This window comes from Rasamsonia emersonii, assembly GCF_000968595.1.
Source record: "Rasamsonia emersonii CBS 393.64 chromosome Unknown ctg1118621760016, whole genome shotgun sequence".
Lineage (NCBI taxonomy): Eukaryota > Fungi > Ascomycota > Eurotiomycetes > Eurotiales > Trichocomaceae > Rasamsonia > Rasamsonia emersonii.
Window position 1 is genome coordinate 20280 of NW_013563271.1, and position 20303 is coordinate 40582.

Genomic DNA, 20303 nt, shown 5'->3' on the forward strand with positions numbered 1-20303 from the left:
AGCAAGGGAAAAAAAGGGGGAAATGCGGGGGATAAGCTTAGACATCCACTTGCCTGTTGCGGACTAGCCTGCTTATGTAATGGACAGATAACTATCTTACTGAACATACTGAGAGAATCTAATGCTAGAAAGCAGGCAGTAATCCTCCATTGAACCTATCCTATCCTACCCAAAGAATCTAATCTATGTACAGAAATAACAGGAGACTTCTGACATACCGCCCTGCGGATGCTAGTCTGAAACGAACGATTCACCGCCCACAGCGCAGCATGTCGACCCGCCGGGCCTCTAGTCCAGCGTGCAGGTCTTCTGCGCAGTCACCCAGCCGGTCAGGCGGTTGGCAATGTCCGACGCGTAGCAGTGCGTGGCGACGCCCTTGCCGAGGTCGCCAGACGGGTCGATCGAGCCCGAGTTGTAGATCCGTGCAGCCTGGTAGAAGGCCTGCGCGCCAGAGCCCGCGGGGGCCTCGTTGAGGGTGTTGGCGAGACCGTCGCCGCTAGTCGTGCCGGCGGCTGGAAGAAATCATTAGCAGGGATCATTCTGATTGTGTATGTTTCCAGTACTCACTTCCTTCCGAGATCATCTGCGTGATGGTCGACGCTGGGCACGGGTTGACGTTATAGCAGCTCGCGCTGCCTGCGTGGTCCTGCATCAGACCCGGGTTGGCCACGCTGCCGTAGGTGGTCGGCGCGCGCACACAGCCGCCAGACTCCTGCATGATGACGGCCAGGATGAAGCGGTGGTCGACGTAGGTCTGGGCGGCGATCTGCTCGATGGCGTCGTGGATGGCCTGGATTTCCTCGTCGCTGTTGTTGGCCTGGCCGAACTGGGCGCACGACTCCTTCATCAGGGCCTTGTTGGCGTTGAACCTGCGATCGTCAGATCAGATCGAATGCAAATTGGCCGCAGTCACCTACATGTCCTCGAAAGAAACCCACTGAGACTGGGAGGGCCAGCCCGCGGCCGTCGAACCGTCACCGTTGTACTGCTTGTAGGTGTCTGTGCCCGCACCAACACCGTCGTTGTCGTTGACGGTCTTCACGGCAGCCCCGTTGGTGACCTTCTCACCGGTGGCAGCGATCGCGCGGGCGATCGCCTTGATGGTCTGGGTAGGAGCCGCCTGGGCGAGGCTGATCACGGATCCAGCGAGGAGCAGGTTGCGAACAAACATTTTGAAAGGATTGAACTGAAGTGAACTGAACTGAAGGATAGTGGTCTTTGTCTGAAAACAAGGAGTGTAAATGAACGCAATCAAAGGAATGGAAGGCTGCACCGAAACCTGGCTACTCGAGCTCGTTCTGCTTGATGATGGAACGAGAGCCTGATCCACGGCGTCTGTCCATCTTTTATACCCCAGACTCAACGGTCAGGAGATACAGAATCGAAGATGGAGGCCTTCTAGAAGCCCTGAGCGCGGGCTCTTGCCCCTGGCATCCGGGGCCATGGAGCATCGTACGAGGTAGCATAAGTCCAACTTGAACTGGGGGTCGTTCAGACGGGCAGTCATCGACCAACCGCGGGTCGAGATAGCCGTTCGACGTTGGGGAAGTGTAACTTCAGCGTGGAAGCCATGGTGGAGATGAAACGACACTCCGTCGGGATGCTACCTTCAGGCAGGGATCATGGCATCTCCGGACGAGCAGGATGAGCATGCCTGAGAGCCGCATGGGCCAATGCTCACAAATGCTCATGGCCATGTGACGGCAGCTGCGAATAGGCTCATCTTCAGCCAAGGATTTCGGGTCCTATACCGGACTCCACACAGATAGAGATGGATATGGCCGTAGACGATGGATTTCCGGGCCTTCCATCCTGGAGCACACGGTACGCTCCACTCCAGATACAGATGGGCAGGCAGTGAGGTAGCATGTCGGCTGTTGCAGGTTAAACTCAGCATTAGCTCCCCCTGGCGCTGCACAACTCAATGTTAATTGTCAATCGGGGCCAATGCCACGATGGGGCAGAGCTGGGGCCACGCGATGCGACCTAAGCCTGTTCCTGCGATGAGTCAGCAAATAATCCGAAATAATCCTAATCTTGATCGGAAATCTGCTTATCAGCGCCGACGGAGAGCCGCTATCTTTAATTTCCTTTGATTCCACGTTCCACGCTGCGAGTTGCGCATTTTCCGCCCCCGCCACGCGTCAGGAACCGTACAACAGAGCAGACCACAACAATTAATCAATTGCGTTCAGATCTAGCTCCTGAGGTTATTTTCTAGACGCGCTACTGCAAGGCTGCCGTTCCTGCGTATTCGCGCCATCGCCATGATCCTCCCCTTGCCCAGATGCGGCAAGCCGGCAGCCTCACCCCGCAGTTTTCGCCACAGCCAGTATGCACGCGCGTATCCTGACGCCACGGATCTGCTGGACGGGATGCCACTTCCTACGTCTGTGGTTTCTACGGAGTACTCCTCCGCAAGCCAAGATCTATCGACCTACATACGCAAGTTGTAGGAGCACTAACTGAGATAACGATATACGCAGGATCATTATTCTTGGCTACAGGGTAACTGATGAATTGTTTCACTAGGCTCCAACCAGTATACATCAGAACTCAATTCACTGACCATCTCCTCTTTCAGTTAGTGATGAGTCAGCAAATCTCAGCAATATAGACTGAAGACGGTATACATCGACAGAGCTATAGCCAAGCTTCACTATCGCCTATTTAGGCCAGGAAATACCGTCTGCCGGCGTCACTAATATCTCTCTTTCGGGGAAAATATCACCGAGATGCACTAATCTAGCCCTTCAGGGGTTAGCCAAGCGAATGCTACCTTAGGGACAAATACTAACCTTAGGGACCAAGGTACCTACACTAGCCGTCATACTAAACCATTCGCCAGGTACCTTAGGGGTGTACCTTAGTATCTGACTAATTGGCGATCCAAATGGTCCATCTTGTTCATTACACAGACAGAATAAGAATATACTCGTCAGGACAGCCGTGGAAAATTCATCCACCAAGACCCACAGTCTGACATTCACAGACACACCAATGGCAAGATGAAACCCGAGCAGGCGCGTCAGATAAGTTTTTACCCTCTGATTACTGCTGACAGAAGAAGCAGCAAGGTTCACGCCATGCCAAAGTTACAATCGTTAGGTCTGACAGCGGCTTTCCCTTCGGGGCAAGACCGTCATCTCCGAGCGTACCTTGAATCCTAGCACGGAGCCAGGGACGCACTCTAATCGCGGTGGATATTGATCTCGCCAATGACCGTTCTCGGTGCCTGGATTTCCCACTGCTACGGTTGCAGCAAGCAAGCTTACTTGCACCCACGCGGTCCGAGATTAGCTCGTGCATGCACTAACTAAATAGCCATGCCATGCTCTCGCGGAGAGCGTAAAATAAGGTGAGCTACTAGCCAGAGCTAAGCAAACGCCAGTCCCTCTAACGGCCACGACTAGAACCGACGCAGCAAGGATCTGGGGCCGAATCGATCCACCGGGACTGCTTTTCGTGGTTCCGGATTTACGCATCATGTACGACATCCAATGGCCTGCGTATGCAGCGGCAGATGAGAGCCATGAGAGCCATTCTAGAATCCTTGTCGAAGCGCGTTTCTCCCCTTGGCGCAAGGACGAAGGATTCGAAACGACTGCCGCTAGGCATGGTTTCGAATCCCGATAGGTCGTCGTAGGTCGTCGTCTGCCGGCGTCAGCAGAGTCAGCGTCAGCATCAGCATCAGCATGAGCAAGAGCATCGAGGGAGTATGACGCAGTCGCTGCGTGGCTCCTCCTGAGGTCGAAGACTGCGAATATAAAAGAGGCTCAAGATACCAGCATCTGGCGAGCTTCAACAGACATCAAGCAGCAACAGTCAGAAGACGAGAAACAAAAGCTCAAAGTCTCTCAAAGTTCATTCTCTTCATCTATATCCATCAACAACTTCATTCATTCCTCTAGTCAAAATGCTCGCCCAGGGTCTTGTTCTCTTCACTTCGCTCGTCGCTGCCGTGTCGGCGTAAGTCTCCTCCTTCATCATCATCTTCTTCTTCCTCTCTTCTTCTATACTAATTGTATACAGCTCCACCGGCCGCGGCACCGCCTACTACCAGTACGGCGTCGCCGGCTCCTGCGGCCAGGTGCACTCCGACTCGGACCTGATCGCCGCCATCGCCAACGGCAAATCCTACTGCGGCAAGCAGATCCGGGCCAAGAACACGGGCAGCAACGACGGCGTCGGCGGCCTGGGCAACGAGCTGACCGTGACGGTGGCCGACACCTGCCCGAGCTGCGGCGCGGGCGACGTTGACTTCAGCATTGGCGCGTGGAACCAGCTGACCAACAATTCTCCTCTGGGCACGTTCAACGTTGAGTGGTAAGTCATCTACAGGAAGAATGATCATGGATCATGGATTGATGGATGCTAATGCGAGGTGTAGGGAGTTTATTAACTAGATTCCACAAATTCCACAAGACTCGGCCTCGTCACACTGAGGGATTTATCCGAGAATTATCTCGGGAGTGGTGTTGGAGGTTCTTTCTTTCTTTCTATCTTCCTTCTGTGAGATAGATTGTGTATACTTGCTTATCTTGATTGTTTGTACTTGTACATATTTGTTTGTCTGTACTTGACTTGACTCGAGTTGAATAAATACACTCGCTTGGTTGTTGACTCTTTGCTTTCTTTCTTTCCTTTCCATCTAGCTAAGTATACTAAGTAATAGACTGGTAGACTAGTTACACTGGTCTGTCGATCAACGTGTAATACAATAACCCTCTTTGTCGTACATTACGTCTTCTACGCTGTACTGTACTGGTCCAGTATGAAATGAAGAAAGATAAGATCGACGATACTCGTCATTTTTGTACTGTACGTACAGTACCTCGTTTGTTCCTTGTTCCCTGTTTTGTTTGTTTCATTGTCTGTTTGTCCGTTTGTGACATTGTCCCATTGTTCATTGTTTCACCCTCTTGGGTACTTTATTATTGTTCATCCCTTGAAGAAATTATATCAGTGTAGCATTACTAGAAATTGTCAGCATTTCCAGATGCTGACACAATTATTCTACATACAGAACGACCTAATTAATGACATACTTCTCGTAGAACGCAGACGTGGACGTTGAAAAGACAAAAAAGAAGGACGAATCTTGCCCCAATGTAATCGGACGACTTCCATTTTTAATCACGTTGATTGTCTTGGTGTAATACATTATGGAGGTCACAAAGGCCCTAGACAGCAGCTATATCATTTTATCCGTTGGATTAGTGGAATTGGGGGGGGGGAATAAATGGAAATTGAAGAGTAATTGTATGAGTTATTTATTTATTTTTTAAATGGATTATTTTAAAGGGATTATTTTTAAGGAATTCTTTTTAAATAAATTCCTTTTAAATAAATTCTTTTTAATCTTCAGCACGATTGAAGTCGATCTAAACTTGCGTTTCCGACTGTTAAGGTTAATTCTAATTGTCCGAGGTTAAGACCTAGCTAGTCCTTACAGCTCGTCAATAGTGACTGCTTATCAAGAGAGATTAGTATTATATTACGTAAATTAAAGAGGCTCTGCTTATCGAGCTTTAGCTTTCGAAGTGTGCTCGTGACTAGAACTGTTCTTTCTACTGCAATTTAAGATAGTCCGCAATTATATATTTCTGTCTTGTCCGTCTTGTCAGCCTGCGGGACCCTCTGGAAGCACCGCATTGACTCTCAACGACAAACGAGTATATCAACAGAATGCCCTATACTCCGTATCTATTCAGTTCATCTTGTTTGTGATATCTTTTTGTGCATCTCCACTGCTCCACAGTGGAGGACGGCTGACTAAGCAGTGCTGCTTCCGACACCGCCGTGACGCAAGCTCGAGCTCTCTTCCTCCTTGCTGGCAGTCATCCAGCTCCAGCTCCAGCTCCAGTTTCGCTCCACCCGCTGAGCATGTCTGTGTTGGCTGTAGCAATCCGGCGTCGACATCTCTAGCGAGGCAGTTTCGATCCGGAGGTCTGCGCGTTTGTCTGGCCGTTCACAGCACGGCAACTCCGAGCTTGATCGCCTCCAGACCGACCTCACCTCGCACAGTAATCATGTCCTGCAGATTTGACCAAGAAGAGCTTCCCGAGTTCTGAGACCTTATTTCTCTTCTCCATGGCCGATGATTCAGATGGTAGCGATGCGGCTGCTCGCCGGAAATCCCGGCGCGAAGGCGTCGACCGTCCCGCGCAAGTCGGCGCTCGCACGTTCACCTTTGTCACCCAGCAGGACGACTCCCGCGCGCGCAGCCATGCCATGCGCGAGTCATGGAGGAAACGCAAGCAGCAGAAGCTGCTGCAGCAGAGCCAGAGTCGCTCCCTGCCCAGCAGCCGCCGTCTGGTGCCCAAGCCCGCCGCCGCAGCCGCCACAGAGCAGCAGGAAGACGTCTCGCGAACACATACTGTCTCCGATCCAAGCACTGTGAGCACCACCGCCGACGATCACCAGTCCCAGGCATTGACGCCGATGCAATGGAGTGCCGACGAGTCGGCTACGGCTTCTCACGGCGATTCGTCCCATCCTGACGAGCATCGGCAGCAGCCTCTCGGCGTCGCGGCGCAGGCGCTGACAGGCATGAACCATGCGCTGGCGGCCGTCAGTTTAGACCCGTTCGACACGTTTCCGGTCAGGCTGACGGCCAGACACCATGAATTGCTGCATCACTGTAAGTCCCAGCACGCATGCCGCCACACGCCGCCACACGCCGTCTTGCTAACGAGGTTAGGGCTGAGCACGCATGCGGCGATGATGTTTGAGCAGTCGCCAACGGTCGACTTCAATCCCATGCGGGATGTGTGGTTTCCTCTTGATCTGTCCAACGCGGCGTCGTTCAATGGCATGTTGGCACACTCGGCCGCCCATCTGGCCTACCTCCGCGGCGAGAAGCATTCCATGGAGGTGCTGAAGTACAAGGTCGAAGCCGTCAGTCTGGTCAACAAGTGGCTGCAGGACGAAAGCACCATGCTGAGCGACCACACGTTTGCGGCGGTGGTGAGATTGCTAACTTTTGAGGTGTGTCTGAACCTCATGCAGTGTATGTGCTTTGCTAACGCCGTGTAGAGATACTGGGGAACGGAAGATGTGTGGAGAGTGCATCGCGATGGACTCGAGAGGATGATCAAAGCGAGAGGCGGCATAGCGGCTCTGCAAGGCAACTGGCGTCTAGGACTGGTTCTGCAACTGTAAGTTGTCGCTTTGTAGTGGTCTGGCGTGTACTGACATGATGTATTTATGTAGCATCTCGTTAATGGCCAAACCCTCCTGGTTCTACCCGTCCAACCACATCTCCGAGATATCGAATTCGCTGGCCTACATGGCCTCGACGGGCGCAACGGTCGATCTGCGCAAGCTTCGCTCGCTCTGGCTGATCTCGTTCATCCAGGACATGCGGAGCCTGATGGGGGGATCGCGCTGGCTGCACTCGGAGGGACTGCGGCGGTATCCGACGCTGTACGAAGCGGTCAGCTTCCTGCGGACGTCGTTCCGGCAGAGCCAGCACACGTACACATCGGAGTCAGCCTCGCAGACCAGTCCGTTTGAATACGACCGCATCGTATGTCTATTCTACATCGGCGTGATGCTGCAGGAATCAACGTCGTCGTCGTTCCGCGACGTCGTGGCATCGACGTCGGCGCAAGACTCGTCGTCATGGCCCGCCATCCCGGAGAACGAGAAAGACGACCTCGCGGTGCTGGACGCCGCCCTGGCCGAGACGCGCGACTTCTGGGGCGGGTCGATCAGCAACCTGCGAGCGTTCCTGCTGGAGCACTTCATGAACCAGTCCGACAACGCCAGCCGGGCCAACTACGTGGTGCACATGACGGAGGTGCTGACGTCGCTGAGCAGCGAGGCGCGCATTGGCGTGGAGCGGTGTCTGCTCAACATGTTCAGCGGGAAGTTTGAGAAGGATATCTATAATGTTGACGATGACGACGAGTATTGGACTGTGGATTCGTTGTTGTCGTCGATTCATGGGGGTTAGCAATTAGGCAAAAAAAACGACAGAAAAAAAGAGGGAAAAGAAATATGTCTATAGACGGGCGGGATCATGGTATGTATTCTGGCGTGCTCGGTAAAATAACATATAACATATAACATATAACATGTACTGTACTGTACTAATAATAGGTATAAGCTATGAGTTACGATAGATAAAAGGAAAGAAAAGGAAAGAAAAGAAGAAGGAAAAGAAAAAGAAAAAAAAACTAACATAATGTCTTTATTCAGAACTCATGCTCACTGATCAGATATCAGTCAGCTATTGTCAGCTATTGTTAGATATCCAATCTAAATACATCCATACATACGACCTATTGTTACCACCCGGAGCTAAGTAGCAGGTCAGACGCAACGTTTTTCAGGGGTAATTAATGAATTAATAATAGTGATTATTAACCCATGTACAGTACAGTACAGTACAACTAGACAGGAAATTCAGTATAGTCTAGAATCGATAATTAATTAATCAATTAAGCAATTAATCAATTAGACTACCTAGTAACCTGCTCTGCATGCACACAGGTGCATACTCCGTAAACGGTTTTATTCGTGCTACCTAAAAATAAAATAAAATTAAATTAATTAATAATTAAGGCTGTGAATGAAAGGGGAAAAAGGGGGCAGTGTGCATAATGTACTGTACTGTACTGTACTGTACGTTTATAGGCAGGGATGGGATGGGAAGTGAATAAAATAATACGGAGTAGAGAGAATAATACAGTGACTTGGACGCTATTAGAGACTTTTTGTTTTTCCCCCTTTCCTTCCATTCATTGTTCAAGTCCAACCGTCGACATTATTATTTAATTCACTAGCTAACATTGTTTTCTACATGTGCGGTGTAGTTTACCTAAAAATAAAATCGATCTGATAGACGATCGATCGATCGATCATCGATCATTCAGCCCATGATCATCGAGATCAGCAGCATTATCAGGATTATCAGGATCGTCAGGATCTCCGCGTATTAAAATACAAATACAAATAAAAATCAATCAATCAACAGACGGTCGTAGTGTATTATGCACTACTCCGTAGCTACGTACTCTAGTAACTAACTACCTAGGTAGTTACGCAGTACTGAAGTAACCATGATTCTTGACTCCCTGAGTTAAGTGCATTAATGCTAGGATGAGACTAATTTAATTTAATTTAACATACTCCAGACTAAGTATAATTTTAGCGACGGGCATAAGATCCAATACAATGCGGGGTTGTATTTAAATTGTCTCCCGGCTTGTCTGAATCCCCGAGATCCGAGTATTTAGTGTTAGGTACAGAGTTAGAGCAGTAAAAGACATGCAGACCAATAGATGACAAGCCAACACTGTTGGTTGGCACCTAACTTAGTACTAGTAAGTACTCCCCGTACGGGGTACAATTTAGCAATTTACATTACGTGATGGAATTGTGGATGCAGTCAGGGATTGGATGTAGTAGTATATTAAGCGTTAAACTAACTGTATTGTTTAATTAGGCACTAAGGTATGTACCTAGGCTTAATGCTGTAAGGTAGGGTTTTAGAAGAAAGAATGAAACGGTGCGTATAGAGTATGGACACGGATTTGTGCAGATATGTTATGTCAAAGATCATGCAAAGCCAAGGGATGGACAGGCTGGTATGTATTGACCGAATCAGCATGCTGTCCTTCACAGCAGTCAGTCTACCGAGGGTATTGACTTGGCAGTAGCCCTAAATTCTATTATTGTGCCATTTGCACAAACTTTAAGTGTGTCTGCCATTCTGAAGAGGAATAATACAAGTTAAAACGAGAATAGAATAACAAGGCTATTATTATCAGGAGAAAGGTTCTAGATCAAACAAAATCCTTGCAAGCAATTAATTTACCTAGGTATTTTATTTTATTTCTTCCAACTAGATAGTTTATGCATGTGATCGATCCGGTCATTATTATGCATTCAGATACATGCTTTCCACCTGACTAGCAGAACCCTACTCCGTACGTAGACCCCTCAGAAACATGGCGTGTGGCGTTGCATTATTTGATGGCGCAACGCTAATCGCTTCCACCCCATGGGGTTGGCCATCTGTCTTGCATGGAGTTGCCTGATAGGTGGTGACATGCGCTAGCTGTTTAGTACTCCCAACAGAGTGTAGACCATGGTTAATGATACTATACTGGCTGGATGACGAGAATTATGCGATTCTGACCTCTAGCCTTGAGCTGCCGGAACAACTAACCAAAGGAAATTATTGATGAGCAGACGAGATATCATCACACGAGATTCAGGGAAATTTCAGGTAAATACCAGCCTGGCAGCAGCACAGTGGGACAACGTGTCTGGTCAGCGAATCTTGCGATATAACCTCGATGGATGGCGTGCAGACCCTCAGCCTTGGCGGCAGCTCGTTACTGGGAAGGTTTGATCCAAGTGAGACATTGCTATGCTGGATCGAGACAAGTCGCTAACCATCATCCAGGATGCCCTTCATGCGACTGACTCAGCACGATTCGACTGGCGAGCACATGCCAGCCCTCTTCTCAGCCGCGGTTGTCCGAACTGCCGAAATGAAGCTGCGCTGTTTGTCTGCCACCGATTGGGTTGATTTTTGGGCTGACTTTCTGGGGATGACCCCTGATCCATGTCGATATCGCGATGTCTGCGCCGGATGGCGAATCAGGGCGACACCTAGGGGGGGAGTGCAGTCTTTGTCGCTGGCTTTGTGGTATATAAAGGGTGTGAAACCCGCTGTCCACGATCGATCGATCGTCCAGTTCGATCGTCCAGTCTGAGAATATCCCACAGGCCGTTCTCTGAACTATCTTGATCACGCTCGTTCCGCACGCTCGCTCAGTACACAATCAGTACCAGACTCTCGACACTCAAGATGAAGTTTACTGCCATCCTGCTGTCCTCCCTCGGCCTCGCCGTCGCGACGCCCACCGTCGTCGTCCGCGACCCAACCCTCACCAGGCGTGACCTGGGCACCTTCACCAGCGTCATCGCCAACATCGACAGCAAGGTCAAGTCGTTCGACTCGCAGATCAAGAGCTACAGCGGGGGGTCGGCGTCGTCGCTGCTCGACGCCGGCAACGCCATCGCCGACGCCACCACGCAGGGCGTCTCGACCATCAACGGCCAGGACCAGCTCAGCGAGAGCGACGCGCTGCAGCTGACCAGTCCGGTCGAGGACCTGACCAAGGACGTGCAGAGCGCTATCGACGACCTCATCGCGAAGAAGAGCCAGCTCGTCGCGGCCGGCGCCGGCGGCCAGGTCGAGTCTAGCCTGCAGTCGCAGAAGACGGCTGCCGCGGACCTCGCCAATGCCATCTCGTCCAAGGTCCCTTCGTCGCTGTCGTCGGTGGCCCAGCAGCTGGCTTCTGGCATCACGGATGCCATTCAGAAGGGCATCGATGCGTTCCAGGGGACTGGCAGCTCGTCCAGCACGGGCACGTCTACAGCTACGGCTACGTCTACGGCTACTGGGTCTGGTAGCTCAACTACTGCGACTGGCACGACTACTGGTACTGCTACTGGAACTGCTACTGCCACTCCGACCGGATCTGCCACTGCCACTGGATCTGCCACTGCAACTGGACCTGCTTCCTCCTCAGCCGGAGCATCTGGCGTCGCGCCTTCGTCGTCGTCAGGAATCAAGCCAAGCAGCGGTCTGCCCGGCAAGCCGACCTCCAGCTCCTCGCCTCCTCTGTACACCGGCGCGGCGTCGGTGAACAGCATCAGCGGCGGTGTTGGCGCTGTTGCAGCGCTGGCAGCCGTGCTGGCTTTCTAGGCATCTAAACAAGCATGATGACTTTCATCAGCTTGGTGAAAGCTTGATCAATCAAATGCATTCTTCCATTCTTTCGAAAAGATTTCCCCTTGTCGACCAGTGCGCTGACGAGGTGGGATGGCATGGCAGCGTTTATGGATGTATTGTATAATTAATAGTTTAATAATAGCACAGTCAGTCAGTCAGTCAGGCAATCAATGAACCAACTACGACCACTCCTTGATTATTGTCGAGGACGGTATATATCCATACGATGTGATGTTAATTCATATAGCGAATGGAATTAAGTGATTGAAGCAGAATATTCGTAGTAAATTACTTTTGATGGCATTCAGTAGAGGTAGTTACCTATCTTGTATTTTCATCCATGTAGCATTCTTCCGCTATTATACCTGTGAATGCATTTATATGCCATATTTGTGTTGTTTAGGACGACTGTCATCCGTCGCAGGAATGGATACCTCAGCGATGAAGCCAAGACAAATAGTACTGTACCATCCTGTCTGATGGATCTTATAATCCGTATATTCCATATCCACAAATCAATCAGTCAGTCAGGAATCAGTCGGCCAGGCAATAAGGCAATTAAGAAGACCCGTTGTTGTACTTCTTGACCTGCTCCGCAATACGCCTGCCCAGGTCCTTGTCGACGCGGGAGAACATTTCTGCAAAAAGTCAGCCTAGCCATTAAAAATACACAGCACAGGAGTCTCCTAAAGGAGGAAGGAGGACTACCGTAAGTCTTCTTCCGAATATCCGGCTGCGCACCAGCCACAAAACTGGCCACGTTGTCAATCAGATTCTCCTGCTGACCGGGCTGCTTGGCCAGCACCCTCTGCCACAGATCGCGCGGCTGGACAAAATCCTCGTCGGTGACCTCGGACGAGAAAGCGGTGACTTGGCCGACCCAGTGGTCGTGGTGGTTCTCGGGGATGTCGCGCGTCGAGACCGGCAGCACGCCCGAGCCCACGTAGTTGAGATCGCCGCCGTAGTTGCCCTTGATCGACGGGAAGCCGTCGCGCTGGTACGGCGAGTACACGGGGCATTTGGCTGCGTTGGGTGGCAGCTGCTGGTAGTTGGGGCCCAGGCGGTAGCGCGCGGCGTCGGGGTAGGCGAACATGCGGGCTTGCAGGACTGTGGAAGAGAGTCAGTTTCCGTTTGCGGAAGTATTGAGGCTATACATACTCGGATCGGCAGACGGCGCAATGCCTGGGACCATTGTCGACGGCGAAAAGGCGGCCTGTTCAATGTCCTCGAAGTAGTTTTTGGGCTGCATCGTCAGCATGTCCTTACGATTTTTGAAAGATGTTGATGACTTACATTCTCGTTCAGCGTCAGCTTCCCGATCGGCCGCAGCGGATAGTCCTTGTGCGGCCACACACGCGTCAGGTCGAAGATGTTCCAGCGGTACTTCTCGGCGTCCTTGGGGTCCATGACCTGCACGTAGACGGTCCAGCTGGGGTAGTCGCCGCGCTCGATGGCGTTGAACAGGTCCTCGGTGTGGTGGTTGGGGTTCTCGCCGTTGAGCTTGGCCGCCTCGTGCCGGTTGAGCGTCTTGATGCCCTGGTTGGACTTGAGGTGGATCTTGACGTATTTGAAGGAGCCGTCCTGCGGCGGTTAGTTCGGGAGTCTCTCGACTTGGCAGAGAGAAAGAGCCCACCGGCTTGGTGAATTTGTACGTGTGGCCGCTGAAGCCGTGGATGTGACGGAGCGAGGCGGGCGTGCCCCGGTCGCTGAGGATGTGCATGAGCGCATGGATGCCCTCTTGGTTGTGCGCGTGGAAGCTGTCTGGTCAGCAGATATCACGAAGTGAGACTGACAGCCAACTCACTCCCAGAACATGTTCGGGTCATGGCAGTTGGTCTGCGGGTGCCGCTTGTGGGAGCGGTTCATTGACGGGAACTTGATCGGGTCGCGGACGAAGAAGACGGGCTGGCCAGTCAGTCTGCTGTGTTCTCTCTTCTGGGCGGGAGCTTACAATGTCGTTGAAAACCCAGTCGTTGTTACCCTCCTTCGTGTAGAACTTGACCGCGAAGCCGCGCACGTCTCGCACGGCGTCGGCACCGCCTTTCTCAGGGCCGACGGTCGAGATGCGCGCCAGCACGCGCGTCTTCTTGCCGATGCCGTTCAGGAAGTCGGCGGACGTGATGTCGGACACGTCGTGGGTCACCTCGAACTCGCCATAGGCACCGGCGGCCGCGGCGTGGACGACTCTGCAGGCATGAGTACAGATCAAGATGACTTGATGAGCATCCTACCGTTCAGGAATGCGTTCGCGGTTGAAGTGAGCCAAGGTCTCGAGCAGCTGGGTGTCTTGCAGCAGGAGCAGGCCACCGCCAGCGGGCCTGGAGATCTGCAGAGCGGTGTTTGGGTTGGCAACAGGCCGACCTGATGAAGTCAGCATAAGTACAGGATTCGTGTGTAGAGCTAGCATTAGGCGAAGGAGAAGTCAGGCAAAACCTACCCTCAGCAAGCGTGTAGTGAGGCCGAGAAGAAGTCTATCACAGTTAGCCCAGTCCTTCAGCCTAGTCCTCCAGGGGAGAGAGATAGCCTACGTGTTTCGACATGGTGAAGATTAGGCCGAACAGAGGGCTCTTCGGGCTTTTTGATTTGATTAGTCGGCTGGCTCTGACGGGCAGCATGGACATCGACATGTTCACTTCCGACTTGACTGACACTTAAGAGACCTAATATATATAGCCTCCAGGGGCGCCCTTCGCCCGTCCAGCGGGATTGCGCGGATATGTAAACAGCGCCAGACGCTGCGTCGATGGCACGATCAGATCGTTTTCATCACGCTGTGGAGACGCAAGCAATTGCATCTACGTCAACTGAGCTGCTCATGACTAACGACGCAGCGACAGGGCAGCGAGGATGGACGGACATGCCTGGGGAGAAGGGGACATGGATGGTGTCATGACTGTCGACGGCCGATGCATGCGGCGTCCGGGGGAGCAGCGACTTGCTGCATCCGCGCGTGCATGCAACGCTCGAGTCTGGAAACGGCGTGTGCAGTGCAGGCATCGAGGTGATTTCACGACTTTTTGGTGCAACGTCGCGGGGCGTCCGACAGATTTCCGCATTTGGCAAGGCGATGACCTCGCGATGCAACCAGCCCGCTCGCGCATCGCCGAGATATGCCCGTTCGTTATTCAGCACGCATGCGACCGGGATCGTGGATGGTTTCGTGGCTGCTGCACGGCAGTCGTCGACTCAGCATCACGCAGAGGTCGCACAGCTGGACGCGCCGTGACCACGCCAGCGATGTTTGAACGACTGATTAAACTCTAAGTCATCCCTTGATTGCCAGGATGCAGATATAAAGAGAGGGTAGAAGCCAAGCATTCTCGAGTTGCTGCAACTCGAGCAATCGAGTATCTGTGCAATCGAGTATCTATCCCGTGTTGCTATGTCCGCATCCAACATCCACACAACTGTCCCCAAAATGGCCTCTGAGTACGACTTCATCGTTGTCGGAGGTAAGAATCCTGCTTCTCCTAACAGCAAGACACGCTGACCATGCAGGCGGCACTGCTGGCAATGTCGTCGCTGGCCGGCTGACCGAGAACCCCAAGGTGTCGGTGTTGGTGATCGAGGCTGGGCGAGGGTATGTGCAGTAATATCATCTCTGACTTCATCTCCTCTGCTCACGCTGCGCAGCGACCCCCAGAACATCCCCGAGATCACCACGCTGGCGCGCGCGTTCGAGAACCACGGCGGCCCCAACGACTGGGCGTACAAGTCGACCATGATCAACCGCGACGACTACGAGCGCGTCGAGAAGCCCAACACGCGCGGCAAGGTGCTGGGGGGGTAGCAGCTGTCTGAACTACTACACCTGGGTGCGCGGCAGCAAGGGCACGTTCGACGACTGGGAGCCCTACGGGGGGTCTGGCTGGACGTGGGAGGGCGTCAAGGAGTACTTTGACAAGGTGTGCCAGGAGATACGCTGATACTGATGCTGATTCTGATGCTGATGCTGTTTCCAGCCCGCAAACTACCACGATGACCTGGGCCTCTACCCCAAGCTGAGGAACATCGGCCGCAACGGCCCCCTGCACGCCGAGCTCGTGCCCAAACTCGAGCCCTTCCGCGAGGCGCTGAAGAAGGCGTGGGTGAGCAAGGGCCAGAAGCTGACCGACGACATCTACTCGGGCACCATGTCCGGCCTGACGCACTGCGTCAACACCATCTACCGCGGACTGCGCTCGTCCAGCTGGTCCTATCTCGTCGGCAAGCCCAACATCACCGTGCTGTCGTCGTCACACGGCAAGCGGCTGATCATCCAGGGCGACCGCGTCACCGGCGTCGAGGTGCGCGGGCCCAACGGCGAGGACCTGGTCGTCACGGCCCGCAGGGAGGTCATCGTCGCCGGCGGCGTGTACGAGTCGCCCAAGCTGCTGCTGCTGTCGGGCATCGGGCCGGCGAAGGACCTGGCGCAGTTCAACATCAAGACCGTCGTCGACTCGCCGCACGTCGGCCAGAACCTACTGGACCACCCCATCCTGCCGCATGTCTTCCGCCTGAAGGACGGCTACGGGCTGGACGACCACCAGCTGCGTGCTGGGCCGCAGCACGACGGCGCCGTCGCGGCCTATTTTTCATGGAGTATACTTATTATTCGTTTCAGTCGAAAAGCATTATTATTGATATTGTTGTCTAGCATTGTATTGTAAACAGCCTGCCAGCGCAGCACTCTTTGCGATGTGGATTGTGGCAGATTTCTGTAGGAAGTTGACTATAGTATACCGGGAAGAAAATACTGAGAATGGCAAGGACCACATCTGGGCAAGTCAGTATATTACTTGATGGCGACGGCAGGCGCTTCAACCTGAAGGGTTTTGCATCAAGTAGTTTTTTTATCGTTTCATTTACGCACTAGAGAGGAGACATCCAGTGTCAGGAATCAATCAAAAAAAAAAACAACGACAGGGGGATGTTATACCATCATGTTAGCATACGGAGTAAATCACGACCTAATATCAAAAGCACAGTGGATACTTGCGTCTTGACTAAGAAACAGCCAACATGGGTGGATCTGTTTTTTTTCCCCCTAGTATTCTGATATTTTGAACCCTATTGCCTGGAATAGACAGAAGATCCAAACAAGCTGCAAAATATTCCAAAAGGATATCGAAAGATAAGTATTCAAGAGAGCATATAGTTTACACCTCAGTATGAAGGCTACGCGTAGAACACTTTAGTACTCGATTGATCAGTTGAACCAAGGTCAGCCGTCAGTTCTGACTTCTCCTTTCCCCAGGTAGGAAATGCAGTATACTTGTGATAGCAGGTCTCCAAAGGTAGAAAGTAACTAGTTAGTAACGACTTCTCAATTACAATTCACATTTGGACTCGCTGAACGGATTGTTACTTGCATCTGCTTGCACATGCTTCAATCTGACTGTTATTATCTATCAAGACAGGCAGCAAGTTCTCTCCAGACTGAAATTAAACTCTACTTGCATCATGCCTTCCCCGCATTCTACTCTGAATAGACTTCTGCTTCTCCGCACGGCGTGTAGAGCTAATCTTCTGGCTTCGATCAATGTCTCAGGAACGAGATGGTCACGTGTACGTCCGAGCCCTTGCAGATATTTGCAGCTACAAGAACACCTCCCGTTGATTATGCTGATTATGGCTCGCATGAGGTATGAGTTATGGGCTAGGCAGATAACTGCAATTAACCTTCCCTAGACGCTTTGACCTCTTATAGTCGATCTGGTTGTTGGTTACAGACACGAGCCATTGGGCCTGTATGTATGCGTTTGACATTTAGACAGCACCTTGTGACAATCAAACCAGACAAATCCTGTATATGACTCCAAGAAAAACTACAGCTGGAGAGACATCAACTACACGAATGCGGGACAGATCAGTTATGGCTAGTAGAAACCAGCTATTCTGAGTCATGCACACAGTATACCTGCTCTTATAGATGACGTTTAGAAGCTCCATATAGATAGGAACGGATACAGTACAAGTATGTACTCTGAACGATTGCCGTAATCGTCTTGATTCGGTCTTTACTCGGAGAATCCGCATGCATTCTACCCCATCACGGGAATGGAATGCTACCTCTGGTAGATACATATCTACCTAGTAGGGCATAATAATAATATAAGGTGTCGAGGTCGAAGTTCAATGACCTCAACACTATCCTTCCTTCTAGTACTCCATCCTGCGTCCGTCACCCGTCACTGGACTATGTACAGCTTAGGGAATATGTCAACCTGGCCAGCTATCATTCACACAGTCACACTAGGGGGTTCACTAGACAACCTAGGTGTTTCTTTTCTTTTATGCCCCAGTCTGGTCGATTCTCAGAATAATTTGGGGAATTCCCTCCGTATGGAGTACTCCGTATGTACTCCGTACAGGGTCAAAGACAAAAAAGTGGGCATGACTGTCATTGGCCAGATAGTATTTCCCGATTTGGTAGGGATACACGCGAGGAGATGAATGACGTAGTGGATCGCAGTGGATCCGGATGCGGTGGATACAACCCTAACCCTAATACTTTACTGATAACGTCCAGAATTGTTCTTAGTGAGGAGTCAGGTCTAGCCAGAGAGTTGTAAACTAGGAAGATATAGATTCTAGAATTTGATTCTTAAGATGCGAATTATAGGTCTGTTCACGGGATGCCTCGGTCACGAACATGTTTTCTGAGCAATTGGTGCGATTGCAGTCGCTAGTTTACAAATCGTAGTCTTCTGAAGACACGTTATTGTAAAAGGCACATAGTTCGATATCCATTCGACGATGTCAATTGATATAGGTACTGTGGATAATCGGTGGTAGAGTGTATATACTTCCGAGTATAAGGATTACTGTATGCACCAGCAAAAATCGTGACAGCTGCTCTAGGAACAGCTCTTTCAGACACCGTTCCCCAATTCTCCAGATTGACTCGATACAGACTTGAATTTGACTTCTACCCATGGAGATGATTGATCTGATGGATTGTGCGGAGGATGCGGAGTATACAGACTATTCCGCATATACTTGTCAATTGATACGGGCCTGTGAATAGCATCTACGAAAAAATACTCGCACTTCGAACATATCCTTCGGCTAGCTGGCTGAGGATCAAATAAATGAAAAGGGTCAAACTGGAATTGCTGGCCGTCCAGCTTCAAATTCTCGACTTTCAGCTTGCAGAGACTACAAGCATGCCAAGCATGTGCATACTTCTCTCCGGCTGCTCCGCGTGGATGCCGATTCCGTCCGTCTCGATCCCGATCTCGGGATCTCCTCTGATTGGATGGAAGGGTGATCCACGAATAGTGTTGTCGGGACTAGTGTTAGACATTGCGCTAGTGTTTCGTGCCTGGAGTTAACTCCTTTTGCGGAATGACCATGTGTCCTACATACGTAGTTGCAATTCTACGTCAGTAATCAGACTATCTGCCTACGTCTGGGAGGCAATTAATGAGAATAATATAGCTTCTGAGTAAGCTGCGTTAGATAGTCTACTGTAGCAGTTAACTGCGAGTCTTGTTCTATTCAGACTTTATTTTCTTGTCGGGGTATGGCAGATCCTCAGCTCCCTGGCCAGCTGTCTAGTCTACACCGCAGGCTGTCAGTAGACCGCTACTTGGCGCCATGATCGACAGTAGGATTCTAGAATTCTAGTTTAATCGTAGCTAGCTGTGCTTCTCCGCATGCGGGAGCAAAAGACTCGACAATACGCGGAATACGAGGCCGAGTGGGGAAGCCCGTGAGGGGTGAGGGGAAGGGATGAGGAGTGCGGAGAAGAAGCAGTGCATGAGTCGAAACAGCACAGATGTCAGATGAAAGTCAATTCATCGCAATAATTGTGATGACGATGAGTAGAATCATGATGAGGAGGATGAACAGGGGTGTTTTTCTTTCTTCAAAGAAAAAAAAAATTCATAGTTGGGTGGCAACGGCGAGTGGCGCAAATTCATTTCCTAATTTGGCACTGAAGATGGAATACAGTGAGTCGCATGTGAACATGGTCGCGTTGCATCGGAAAATATCCCTCGAAGAGACTTTTTGGGTGTTGTCTGTGAGTGCAGAATATTTCTGCTAACAGTGGATAGATATGTGTGTCTATGCATGGATGTCTGAATTTTATGTCTAACAGTTTCAGGATAATTAATCAAATCTATAGTATTGAATTAATACTACACAGCAGAATGAAGACAGCGTAAACTGCTTTATTTTATTCCTCCATCCCTGGTGCTTGCGTCCAACGTCAGCGGAACCCGGCATCGCAGCCCTGTCAATCTCAAACTGTAAAAAATCCCGACCGAGAGATTCTCGGAACTCGCTCGGCCGGTTCTTCCCCATCGATCGCCTGCTTTGCGCCAATCAGTGGCGGTGCCCCCCTGTCGATACTGTTGCCGTTCTGGGTATGTCCATCTTTTTGCCTGCACGGCCGATAAAGGAAGCATTGCATTGCGCTCCAGGCTTTAGCTTGCGGCTTTGCGTTGACGTAGGTGGGTCGATTTATTGCTGCGATCGCTCCCTTATAATAACTCTGGGCTGGCCATGCTCTATCCACGTCGGTCAATCTGTCTCCGTCAATTGCTACTGCAGTGAC

The 20303-nt window shown here is 51.2% G+C and overlaps 6 protein-coding genes across 6 annotated transcripts; 4 read left to right on the forward strand and 2 right to left on the reverse strand.

Annotated features, from left to right (window-relative positions):
* Positions 1–288: 288 nt before the first annotated feature.
* On the reverse strand, positions 289–1171 carry T310_2148 (uncharacterized protein; the record flags this gene model as incomplete). Its single annotated transcript, XM_013474955.1, has 3 exons — positions 289–512; positions 568–869; positions 918–1171. The coding sequence occupies 3 exons, from the start codon at positions 1169–1171 to the stop codon at positions 289–291; spliced, it is 780 nt and encodes a 259-aa protein (XP_013330409.1).
* A 2745-nt stretch (positions 1172–3916) lies between these two features.
* On the forward strand, positions 3917–4406 carry T310_2149 (Mrsp1; the record flags this gene model as incomplete). The annotated part of the gene is made up of 3 exons (XM_013474956.1): positions 3917–3969; positions 4033–4326; positions 4391–4406. The coding sequence occupies 3 exons, from the start codon at positions 3917–3919 to the stop codon at positions 4404–4406; spliced, it is 363 nt and encodes a 120-aa protein (XP_013330410.1).
* A 1687-nt stretch (positions 4407–6093) lies between these two features.
* On the forward strand, positions 6094–8129 carry T310_2150 (uncharacterized protein; the record flags this gene model as incomplete). The annotated part of the gene is made up of 6 exons (XM_013474957.1): positions 6094–6643; positions 6704–6990; positions 7039–7160; positions 7216–7955; positions 8015–8029; positions 8107–8129. 6 exons carry the CDS (start codon positions 6094–6096, stop codon positions 8127–8129), a joined length of 1737 nt encoding a protein of 578 aa, XP_013330411.1.
* A 2699-nt stretch (positions 8130–10828) lies between these two features.
* Positions 10829–11731, forward strand: T310_2151 (antigenic cell wall protein; the record flags this gene model as incomplete). The annotated part of the gene is made up of 1 exon (XM_013474958.1): positions 10829–11731. One exon carries the CDS (start codon positions 10829–10831, stop codon positions 11729–11731), a length of 903 nt encoding a protein of 300 aa, XP_013330412.1.
* A 585-nt stretch (positions 11732–12316) lies between these two features.
* T310_2152 (Catalase) lies at positions 12317–14298 on the reverse strand (the record flags this gene model as incomplete). The annotated part of the gene is made up of 10 exons (XM_013474959.1): positions 12317–12396; positions 12467–12865; positions 12917–13001; positions 13052–13339; positions 13392–13515; positions 13563–13663; positions 13710–13944; positions 13990–14119; positions 14196–14229; positions 14287–14298. 10 exons carry the CDS (start codon positions 14296–14298, stop codon positions 12317–12319), a joined length of 1488 nt encoding a protein of 495 aa, XP_013330413.1.
* Positions 14299–15176: 878 nt separating this feature from the next.
* Positions 15177–16407, forward strand: T310_2153 (choline dehydrogenase; the record flags this gene model as incomplete). The annotated part of the gene is made up of 5 exons (XM_013474960.1): positions 15177–15210; positions 15257–15338; positions 15392–15544; positions 15585–15663; positions 15721–16407. 5 exons carry the CDS (start codon positions 15177–15179, stop codon positions 16405–16407), a joined length of 1035 nt encoding a protein of 344 aa, XP_013330414.1.
* Positions 16408–20303: the final 3896 nt, after the last annotated feature.